The sequence below is a fragment of the Protopterus annectens genome, chromosome 1.part0, assembly GCF_019279795.1.
Source record: "Protopterus annectens isolate FY-2018-M chromosome 1.part0, PAN1.0, whole genome shotgun sequence".
Classification (NCBI taxonomy): Eukaryota; Metazoa; Chordata; order Ceratodontiformes; family Protopteridae; genus Protopterus; species Protopterus annectens.
In genome coordinates, this window is record NC_056725.1 from 545760949 (window position 1) to 545773409 (window position 12461).

Sequence of the window (12461 nt, forward strand, 5' to 3'; positions counted from 1 at the left end):
GCACTGTGAACATTTATTTGTTAAAGGAAAACATTTCATTATATTCATTGTTCTTTTATTTAGTTGCTTCCACTTAAAACTTGTTGTTAGATCAAGCTAAGGACCCCCCCCTTCTCACTTTCTTACATATCTTGCTCTTTACCACTACTGAGTCGAAGCACTGATTTTTTTACTCCTTAAATTTGGCAATACTCTACAAGGAATATGTTTACTTCCTATATGAAATCACTACATGTATTAGATAAGTTACTTCTTCTCTATGGTCTAAATGATGCCACTGCCTTATATAGGCTAGAAAACCTATATGGTGTAACTTTTTCTCTTCCTATGTTAAAATACTGTAGTTACTTGGAATGCTACTGTTTTAAATATGGTTATGTTACTGTTATATATGGTTATTTGTATGTTTCTTTTTGGAGTTTTTCTTCCCACTAAAAATGGATCCTTGGCCCAGACACACCTTCCCAGTAAACAAATGTAAAGTAAATAAAATAAGTAATTTGCTCACCCCTCTATGCAGAAGTAAGAAAATAGATACTTTCCATCCAAAAGTTAAAGATGCCATGCTGAAGGGTGAACTGGAAGGGAAAATGATTTATGCCATTAGTTCTTTGTTCTACCCTCAACAAATCTTCTGTAGGAGTCAGAATGGAGGAAAATGACCCTTTCCCTGTGAGTTCTCTTCAGACAGAGTGTAATGGATACTGCCTCATGGGCCAATGTGATCTTCAGAACCAGGAGTTTGGTGACCCTTCTGTTGTAAATTGTTCCAGTATTCTTGAGGGGTTGCTTATCTGCTTCCCTCTAAGGGTATTCAGAGGAGACTTATCTCTTCATCTTCAAAGTTAGATGGCCATCACTCAGAATTCTTGGAAGAAAAGAATCCTATCCAGAAGCTTCACTTTTCTCTTTCATTCAATATGGTAGTGGAATCAAGGATTTGTAGCTGCTGGGGCCAGCAGTGCTGCAACCTGTTCAGTTCTGCCACCAGTGCAAAATGCAGCAGCTTCTTTACCCTCCTCCCCTCCACAAGGACATTCACTGAGTGATAGCCTGATCCATCTTTGGCCTCCTGGACTTCTCTATGCCTTTCCATCTCTTCCTCTGATAAGAAAATTCTTACAGAAAGTAGTTCAGTGCTAGACAAAAGTGATCCTTGTTGCACCTTTCTGGCCCAGGCAAATTTGGTTCACTAACCTGTGACCTTATCTTCTGTAGCCTACATGATTACTAGATCAATATATGAATCTCCTGTCTCACCCATCTGGAACCCTCATCTGGATATCAAATCCCTCAGATGTTAACCACATGGTTTCTCCAGTTCTTATGATGACCAATGATTCCTCCTTACCTTCCACAGTAGTCTAGATTTTATTTGCCTCTCAAAAACTTTCCACATGTAAAGCCTCTAAGAGCAAATGGAAAATATTTTTCCAGTGATTTGTTGCTAAAGATTTAGATCCTTTTTCAGTTCCTTTTCCCTCCATCCTACAGTTTTTAGCAGATCTTTTTGGTTTGTGTAAATAACCATGCTGTTAAAGTGCAGCTTGCTTCTATCTCTGTCATGGTGTTTCAAACTTATCTTCATTGGCCATCCTTAAAATTTGTAAAGCCTTCCTTAAAGAGACTTTTTGTTGAGAACTCCAGTCATAAACCTATTCCTCCATGGAACCTTACCTTGGTCTTGTAAGCCCTAACACAACCCCCATTTGAACAGTGATCTTTTCCCTCCTTGAAAATGCTTCCTGGAAAGCATTTATTGTAGTGATTACTTCCACCAAGGGAGTTTCTGTCCTGCAGGCAACATTACTTGTTTTTTTCACAAAGATAGAATTGCTTTTAAACCAAATCCTTCTTTTATGCCTAAGGTAGCTTTGGAGTCAGTTTTGAATCAGTGCATTAATCTGTATGTTTTCTTTCCCAGTCATTCTAATAGAGTAGAATGTACTTTGCTTACTCTGAATGTTCGTCAACTCAGATTTTAGCTTAGCAAAACTAAGTCTATATGTAAAGATGGCAAATTTTCATATCTCCCTCTGAGGTCAAGTTGGGTTCCAAGATTTACACCTTGTCCAGATGGAGATGAGATTGCAAATCATTTGTCTGTGTCTCTAAGGGCCTGAACTCTCTTCCAAACAAAGCCCTTTCCGCCAAGACCACGTCTACATGAGTACCATTTTCAGACACACTACTGTAGAAGACGGTTGTTCTGTGGCAATTTGGCCTTCTCCTACTGTAGATAACTTCATCAAATGTTACAAGTTTGATCTGATAACCAGATCTATAGCAGCCTTTAATTCCACTGTTCTGAAGGGTATCCTGCCATGATGCCACTCATAAAAAAAGTAGCTGGGGATTCTGTCTCAACCAGTTAAGATAGATGTAGCAGACAACATAGAATACAATATTTGTGTGCTTACCATAAAGATCCGTCCTTGTTGTCCTTCTCCATCAGTTTCAACATTCTGTCCTCCATTCCCCTTCCAAATTTCTTTTTATAGAATTATCCTCTGGAGGATTTATTGTACAGATACCTGAAGCTAGAGCCATTGTGCTTTCCTTTTTTGATCCCTAGCGCATTTGTATCTACATATATGTATATACGCATGTGTATATATTTATAGTGATTTACAGCTTTATCTGGGGTAAACTTGCTCTGAGAGGACTTACTGCATAGCATTTGGGGAGTGGAAAAATGCTGGCAAAACTCTAATGGAAAAAGCTTTCCAGTCTCCGATCTGCCACAAGGTGGATAACCCAACCAGTCAAGACAGATGGAGAGACAGCAAGAATTTGTTGTTATGGTAAGTACATAACTTTCATTTTATTCTCTTGGTTTTGTAGTAAATATGAGTTTTAATTATGTCATCTCTGAATGTGAAATAATGTGGCTTACTTCAAAGTTATTCATGCGCCACTGCGGTGGTGGTGCTACGCTAGCATTGTCACCTCACAGTAAGACGTTGTCCTGTTCGATTCTCAGCTAGAGCGTCTTCTGTGTGTAGACATGCGTGAATGGGCGTACCTTCGTTGAAGGTTGTGCATCAGGGGGGGCAACTCGGCACGTAAAAATCTACTTCCAATCATTAGCGGACCGGAGTTCCGCTGTGGCGACACCTAACCGTGAAAAGCCGAAAGACACAACAACAACAACTTCAAAGTTATTCATGTACTCTTTTTGACATGTACAGGGTTTAATAGCATCCTGTGAAATTCAAATCAGTGTTACTGAATGAAACTGTGATACTTTATGAATTCTGCCGCTAGTCTTGCATCATATCTTAGAGAGTGTCTGTAATGAGCATAGACGCACTGCTGCATGATCATTCAGGTCTCCAGTAGTGGAAGGCATAAAACTGTGATATTTGTGGGTTGCATGATGAGTCTTTAAGCCATATCTCAATGATGTTGCAAATTTGACTGTTCTCCAACTAAAAAATTCTGTGAGTGTGACACACTTTTGCTTAGACTCTTAGGTTACCCATTTTGTAGTTTAAGCTCCTATCATTTAAAAAGGCTGCCATCACCATTCTTTGCAAATGTTTATGGTTTTTGTCAAATTTGTAGTTGTCAGAATTTTGGTTTGTCTGAAAAAGTATGGGACCAGCAAACATTCCGCTTGATACATGTATCCCCTGGGGGGTGTAGCCCATCAATCGCAGAGAAAACTGGATTTAGGACGGGTGCTAAAATTCTGTCTGTTACCATGTCTTTAAAAGAAAATTGGAAACCACCAATTTGACTGTATTGTACTGTACATGGTTTTGGTGATCTCTCTCAACAAGTGGGTTATTCCAGTATTAACATGGGCATTGTAAAATCTCACCATGTCCTGCCACGCCTCCCTAAGAGCATGTCACAAATTCGCAGCATTGTTAAAAAAATTAATGTTTTATCCAATCATCAACCAATGTAATCAGTAGTAACTTATTTGTGATGGCCCTTGTATACTTCTTTTTGCATAGTTCTTGCATAGTCTGGTAATTGATGTGTCACCAGCTGTACAAATATGTTAGTAGAGTTTGTGAGGTCACGAATTTGCATCCTTCACTAGTTTGTCCAGTAAACAACAGTGCCTGTAGTCTTGAGACCCTGTCAGATATAGTTGGTGTGATGGTTTTATTTGAGTACAGGAAGATTTGTATTGTATGTGGTATGTGACAGAAAAAAATGTTAGATGTCTTGGGTGATGTGCTAACCAGAATTTCACAAGCCAAGCCTCCTTGAATAATTATGATTCTTTTTGGTAAGTTGGGCCTCCTGTAGTTTTGTGTACTTGTACTTCTCAAGTTTATGTTATCACAAAAGGAAGGGCTTTGCAGACTTGATATGCTTTTAAAGATCTGTTTGTTACATAGATGCCTTTTTAACAACTTTTACTTCTGAGTAACAGTTTTACCTTTCAGGATGTGATTTGTTTATAGTTATACGATAATACAGACTTTAATATTTATTTTCAGCTCATTATTTTTTTCTTTATTTTGGTTGAATTTATTAATCTAAAATCAGAATATTTCTGCTTGTTCTAGATGTTTTAAAAGAACTTGTCCTTCTGAGTCCGCATGACTTTCTACATACGTTGGTTCCCTTCCTTCAACATAATCACTGTACTTATCATCACAGCAACATCCCAAGTATGTACCTTTAGTTCAGTGTTAACTTATATTTCTGCAAAGTTAAAAAAAACATAAAAGTATTTAAACTGCTGAGACTGTTAACCAAATAAGATTTTAATGTTTCTTTAGTGACTCTTGGTCCTTATTTCCCTTGTCGTGAAAACATGAAATTAATGGGTGGAAAAAACAATATCCGTCCTCCTCGCCCTGAACTTAATATGTGTCTTCTGCCTTCCATGGTTGAAACCAGTAAGGTAAGAGAAATGTAACTTTCAGAAAGAGTTGTCAAATGCCATTTGTTTGTTATTTTTAACATCTAGGGAGCATTGGTACAGTTAGAACCTGTAGCTCTCATTTACTGCCAAAGTTACTTTACTTCCTGCTTCTTTACCTGGATTGTAGCCACCCCTGGCACAGAAAGTAATACTGTGATTAAATGATTTAAGTAATCTCTTAGGCTGTGAGATGAACGAGCCTTTATATTCATTAGGGTTCTGCTTGCATTAGTTGCTGAAGAAGAAAAACATTCTGTAAAACTGTAATTGCTTCTTTAAATTAAGCTAGCTACCACTAGAATTAAGAAAAGGGTAAATATGTGCCATCACCATAGACAGTTATGCGTTATGTCCTACTGAATCCTAATCCTACTTGCATTGAATAAACAACATAATGTCACCCTTCTCTTTAACTCCTTCATCTGTTATGAATTGCTTGATCCTTTGTGTTTATGAACTTAATTGCTGCCTTGTCTACTGGAAATTTTGTTTGACCCTTTGACTCTTCATTGTATTTTTCTTCTTTAAGCTTTATTAGTTTTTATTTTTTTGTGTGTAATTGCAGTATTAATTACTAATAGGTATTATATGCTATATTTTTCCATTTCTTTTGCTGATTTTTGTGTTTTGACCAACCCGCCCACCTGGTTAACTGATAAAATAACCTTGTGAAATGGCAAATGTAGGGACCTGAGAGCAAGGTCCAAGAGATTTTTGCAAATTCTACATACAGATAATAAGCAGTGTAATTGCATATACTTTTTAATGGGCTTATTAATGAATATATAAATAAATGATGAGCTCTAATTAGAACTGTCTGTTGTACCATTCAGAGCATTTCTCTGTTACTCTCTAAAATTTTGAGGTGCTTAGTAGTCATTGTACACGTATATTACATTACATAAATTAGCAGTTAGAAAAGGAGTCTTGCAAGTTTATCTAGTTTCCCTGAGAGTTGCAAGTATCCTAAGGTTGCTTCCCCCTGTCTGTTGTCGTATCACTTCTGAAATCTGAAGCCGTTTTAAATGCTAGCTTAGCTACTACTATCTACACTAGAAATTAATTCCACAGATCAGTATACTGCTTGTGGAAAAAAAAAAGTTTTATGTTTAGATTGGACTGCATGCCCTTGATCTGCTTGTCATACGTAATCTTTCTGGGCAGTCATGTACATGAGTACCTCCCCAGGTGCGCAGTAGCAAATCCCATCTAAACTCTGAATGTTCATGTTGATATCTTCACCGGGCACATGAATATTCATCGAGTGTTTGGCACTTAGCTCGAGGGGGCACTGCAGTTACCTAATGTATTTTTTTTATGTTTTTACAGGGGGTGTGCCCCCCTGTACCCCCAAACCCTTTGCAAATTAAATATACCAACTCTGAGATCACACTACATTGAGGAAAAGGCTAAATTGTATGCATGATGTCACCGTCATATCTGCACAAGCATCATTTGAATACATCACAGCCTTTTGGGGTGTCAGTCATGCAAGTGATGCCCATGCCACATCCACATCTGCGCGAACCGTCTGGAGAGGTATGCATGTACTGGATCACCCTTTCCTGTCCTAGCTATTGTTTTCAGTGTAATTCAATTACGTTACCCTTGAGTGTCTTGTGCACACATTGTGATAAACAGGTCTATAATTCCACCTGATGTAACCAGTTAATATGTTATAGTCAGGGACTGTGGTCGTGATCCATACCAATGCCTCCTAAGTTATATAGCATGGGCTTCATATCCACACTTTTGACACCAAATAATGTACAAGGAGTGGTGGGTCTTGTGCAGTGCTGTCTTGGGTTATGACCAGTGCATGCTACACCCATATTAGTCTTGATTGAACAGTTGTCAGGTTTATATCCACAGCTTCCCAAGGTTTTTACTCAGATTCCTTGTAGTGCTGTCTTATAAACTGTCACTGAAAATTGAGTAAGATAATTTTGCATGCACGCACCCGGGTGCATACACACACACACACACACACACACACACACACACACACACACAAAAGCTGATGGTACCTTTCTAGTGCCACTAACCCTTTCATTGACTTTACAGTAATATGCTGCCACCAGCTAGACCAGTCTTGGATACTACAAACGCAGTTACTATTCACTCTAAAAATGTCAGTTGTAACACATTCATTTGGTAGCTGTAGTTAAAAACAATCACTTTTTCAATGGGAGAAACTAACAGTTGATAATTCACCAATTTTAGAGATTACCCTTATATTCTGATAAACTACCGGCCACAGGCTTTTGAAATTTCACTCAAAATTGCTTACTTGAAATAAAACTAAGCTATGCACATTGCAAGAGTAAATGTACAAGCAGTCATACACTGACTCAGTGAAATACAAAATAACTGATCCAGATAGCTGCCAGTAGCTGAAGGTTTACTGTAACCTGCCTCTGACTTTTAAAATTATTTAACAGTTGTAGAAAATTCAGAAAGTGATTTTCAGACATGGATTTTCAGTTCAGAAACTCCTGTGTGCAGAAAGCAAAAGCCTGCTGCTTGACAGTTGCACTTTGAGCACTTGTCCCAGGTTCTTATTTCCTGTTTGATTCAGAATTCCTGTGTAAGCTTTCTGTTTGCATTGTTAGGTGCACGTTGTCCCTGTATGGCAGTAGCATTTTGGAAGGAGTTGCCAGGCTTAGGAGGAAAAATAGAGTTGTACTAGGTGAGTTTGCTTGAAACCAGTACCATTCTCAAAAAATAATACTGATCTACATAAGAACAGATGCATGGTCTGCAAATCCTTTCTAAAGATTTTGTACAGCTCTACAATATTTTTTACTAAAAATAAAAAAAAATGAATGAGCACAGGAATCTGCCTAGTTCTAACTTCACCAACATCAGTGTTGAGGAGAAAAAAAACAAACACTAGTAATCTTGAAATTACGTTGATGTGCTCAGTCACAATAATTTCCAAAAATCATGAAACCCAGGTAGTGTTCCAAAGCAACAAGCCTTTATTTGTTACAGCCAAGTGATCCTCAGTAACAAAAAAAAATCAGAAAAGGTACTAAAAAACAATTACATCTTGCACAGAACTTCATTTTATCTTTCTCAGAACTGATTATACATGATTTAGCTCGGTACAGCTACCCAACACCCATTTCATCTCCATCGTGTTTCTTATTTTCCAATAAAAATCTTATCCTGTTTAGCCTCTATTTATTTAGTATGCCATCTTCTTCACAAAACATCCTAAACACTTTCCTCTGTATCCTGCCATTAACATTGTGACTTGCCCTTCACTACATGGTCTCCAGAAATGCACACATTACACACTTTGTCATCTAACTAGTCTTATAAGTGGATATTATATCCTTTCTGTCTGTAAATTTCACTGGCATGATGTATACTCTAGCATTTGTCTTTCAATATGAGACTGGTACTTTGTTTACATAAGTGGTAACTTGACATTCTAACATCAGGGACCCTCTTTAATGATAATTCCAGTTGGGTTCACCTTCTCCATGAGTCACAATCTGACTTTTTTCTCGACCCTTATTTTATCTGCTTTTTGCCCCTTTGCCTGCCAGTCATTAAGCATCTCCCAGTCTGACTTCATCTCCTTTGCTCCTCCTGACTAAGGTTACAGTGCAATACAGGGTCTCCAGTCTGTTATGGTGGGTTGAGAGTTTTTTAATGTAGTTTCTACTGCAGGAAAAGATAATTATGCATATAAGGTAGTATCACACAGACCTGTTTGAATTAAACATAGTGTTTTCTACCATTCCACAGACTGGAGAGGGATTTGTGACCAAACCTACCTTGCTCTTCTCAGGCAGCCAGTCCATGATGTATATGAGCAGCAGGGTGACATTCATGGATAATCCATATGCATACTGCTAGTCTGGTAGTGGGCCATTGACCAGCCCATTCTTCTAATGGCTTTTCACAATTTGAGGAAAGTGAATATGATGGAATACTTTTACTTATCACCTGGAGCCAAGAATGATGGAAAGCTAGTCATAATCTTTCAGGAACAAAACAATGTGAAGAGCAACCTGTTTGCAACATGAGAAAATACAGACCTTCCTCAGTTCTGCTTGTTCAGCAAAGCAAGAGGGGGCTTTATTGTTGGATTCATTGGATTATTTTAGGGCTTTTCCCACTTGCCTCAAATTCTGCACCTACTGCCATAATTCAGAGAAGAAAGACCAAAACTCATCTTTAACGCTCCATAATCATCAAAAGTGCGGTTTCCAGTCGTCATATTCTTGCTTGTTCGGGAGTCTTTCCTTTTGCAAGCCAAAGATGTCCCCCACAGTTTAGCTGACATATAGTACCAAATTTGGCTGCTCCTTTCATAGGAAACATACATCTGAATCTGGATAGGCTTAGAGGCATTACCCACTCCTTTCTCCAAATCGGGCAAGAGTAGTTCTGCAGAGGATTTGTCTTACCCCTCAGTCCATGGTGTCTGAAGGGACTGCACCAGAGGAAACCAAGGAAGAAAATGAGTGTTCTAAAGAACCAGAAATGGCCACAGCAGAGTCAGCAATCTGCAGCTGAAACAAATGTGTAGCCTCTGAATGGGGCAGAGGCTGTCAGGAAATTATCTTCTTTTTTATGGCTGGGGGAAGGAAAAATAAGGTAATGGTAAGTTATTCCATGGTGGAGCCAGTAATGAAGCTTGAAGTCCATGTATCACTGACAGTAACAGTAGCAGCAGCAGTTGGTAAAAGAGGCAAGCTTCAGTAAAGTAGCTTTTTCTACATAAAACACCATGGACACTTACCCCAGCCTCTAAACATAGTTTCATAAAATTTTTCACCACAGAAGATAAACTTGAACTATACTTTTTAACAATTTTTTTTACAATAAAGTTAAAAAGTAGAATCAGATTTTGACTGAAAAGTAGCTTGATAGTCCAATAAATATAAAATTTCTTGCATCAAGTAATTTATTTCACAGAAAAAGTAGTGTTTTTGTCATGAAATAAAATCTAGAAGTTTTTTTTTTCCCCCTGAAAGAAACTTATCTGCCTTGCAATGGAGAAACGCTAGCCAACCGTTTATCCCTGAAAGCCCACAAGATGTGTGCTGTCAGGTGGCAGGAAAGCTCTGAAGGGCTTGGCGCCCAGACTTCTGATTTACTTCAGCTGTCAATGGTCTGGGCACATTAAAGGTACCCTTAGGTTTTGGAAGCTGGCCAGCTGTTATATCAGATGCAGGATATAGCCAAAGCTACTGCAGTAGTAATCACTCGAATATCTACTTATGTCCTTCTATACCACTGTCACAGTATGCAGTCACCTCTGGGATCTCCTACCAAGGATAGCCCGATGTTGGCCAGTATACCAAAGCCTTAATTACCTGGGATAATCATATATAAGATGTATGCTTCCCACACAAGCATAGGACATAAAGGTGATGTATGAATGCTCCCAACCCAGAACAAATTTGCCACCAGTCCAAACACCATTATCGTACATTGGTCTGAATGCCAATGACTTTGCTGGTTATACCAGGCTTACTTTTTCAAGATATTTACCTTGAGTTCCTTTTTCTTATATTTTTCAATGGGTTACATCTCATCCAAGAAAGGGAAATGCCAATGTGGGAGGCTTATTTCCCCATGGCTGAGTGACAGAACCCACAGGGTCAGAGTTGCTGGCGCCATGTCAGACTCAAAGCCTGTCACAAGTGGTGAACCACAGGGCTCAGTCCTGGGCCCACTCTTGTTTGGCATCTACTTTTCCGAAGTACAAGCAAACACAGGAGGGTTATGGCTGACAAAGTTTGCAGATGACTGCAAACTGGGCGCCATAGTAGAAAACACATCTGACACAGATATCCTTCAGAAGGGTCTCACAGAAACGGATAACTGGTGCCAGAGCCATGGCCTAAAGTTAAATGCCAAAAAATGCATAGTCATACCCTTCGGGAAAAACAAGGTTACCCCTAGCTACCAAATAGGTGGCAATCCACTGAGTACAGAAGAAGTTATCAGGGACCTGGGGACCCAGGTTGATAGTAGTCTGTCATTCGACACCCATGTAGCTAAAGTAGTTAGGAAGACCTTCTACATTGCCCACCTTATCATGAAGGGATTCTCATCTAGATCAAGGGAGGTCATAGTCTCCCTATACTCATCACTCATCAGACCAATGATTGAGTACAATGCCCCATTCGGAATGTATCTGACCCGACACTTGCAGCAGCTGGAGAGGCCACAAAAGTTCCTCACCAAAAGGATAAAGGGTCTCAAACATCTGTCCTATGCTGCCCGACTGAAAGAACTCCAACTCTATTCAGTCGCTTACCGCTTGCTCAGAGGTGACCTTTGCCTAACATACAAGGCCATGTCAAACCCAGATTTGATGAATATGCTTCACCTCAAAAAATCTAGATCCGTCAGAGCCACAAGGGCGGGAGACTTAAACCTCGACACGGCTATTAATAGGACGTGCTGGAGGGATAGATTCATCACCCAAAGACTCCCTATGCTGTGGAATAAAATCCCGGTATATGTGAGGCAGAGCACCTCGCTGGCCTTGTTCAAGAGAAATCTTGACCAATGGATGGGAGATCTCAGATATACCCCAGGGATTACCTCAGTGTCACTGCTCAACAGAGGCACAGCAAAATAATGGGTATATTTCCCCATACTAAAGGGGTGGCGTAAGCCACAAAACTATGGGCTAGGCTTGTAAATGCCCTCGGGCAGATAGCCTAGTATGAACCTATGAACCTATAAGGACCTCCACAATAGGTGCCTGTTTTGCTTAGGTGAATCTCATGACCCCAGTGTTCCATTTGTCAGGCTTTTGTACACAAGTCTAAGTCTTTTTGTAGCTGTCTTTCTATCCTCTTCATTTATCTTGAGAACCAACATCTCAAGCTGTTGTCCCAAGGTACCAAGGCAGAATCCTCTCACCCCCAGGTACAGCTGCTACTCAAGTAGAAGGCCAAGAAATCTAGGCCTGAGCCTGCTGCTTTCCAGCCTCCACCGGATGTCTCTCTTGAGGTACATGAGAACCCTGAGGACAGTCAGATATTGCCATTAATTTCTTCTGCTGCAACCTTCTTGGAGGCTGGCATGGAACCTTCCTCTCACAAGTCCTCAGAGGTTTTTTATATGTCTGCCATGGACATTGCGGGGGAGCCACAGCTGATTATCTCCAAGGAGCTGAAAGGGATTCCTCAAATCCTTGTTAGGGAAGAGGTGCTGGGTACCTTGATCGAATCTAGACAGGGGTATGAACCACCTGAAAAATTATATGGAGCTGCTTACTGCTTGGTGTGATGGATTTGAAGTCTTCTTAAGACACTCAGTCTTGCTGGCTGGATTCTGCTAAAATTCAAAGTCTGGTTATATTTGCATTTACAGTCTGTTGCATATAGAAACTTGCAGAATATACACTGATGAGAGAATATACTTTGCAGCATCAACTTTAGAGCAATAACAAATAACTTTTTATAATAAACCAAACGTATTAACTTTGCGGTTTAAAGTACTGTTCCACTTTACTTCTCATATAGTACAGACAATGTGAGAGATATAACATTTACCTCAGGACAACAAATGTGTCCCTACCATACCCCTA

General features: G+C 39.5%; 1 protein-coding gene across 1 annotated transcript in view; it reads left to right on the forward strand.

Annotated features, from left to right (window-relative positions):
• The window catches only part of USP34 (ubiquitin specific peptidase 34), a gene marked incomplete in the record, with an annotated part of 5849982 nt that overhangs the window by 5610594 nt on the left and 226927 nt on the right, over positions 1 to 12461 (forward strand). The window contains 2 exon segments of the mRNA XM_044061224.1: positions 4530 to 4634; positions 4746 to 4870. Of these exon segments, the coding sequence (XP_043917159.1) occupies positions 4530 to 4634; positions 4746 to 4870 (230 nt within the window).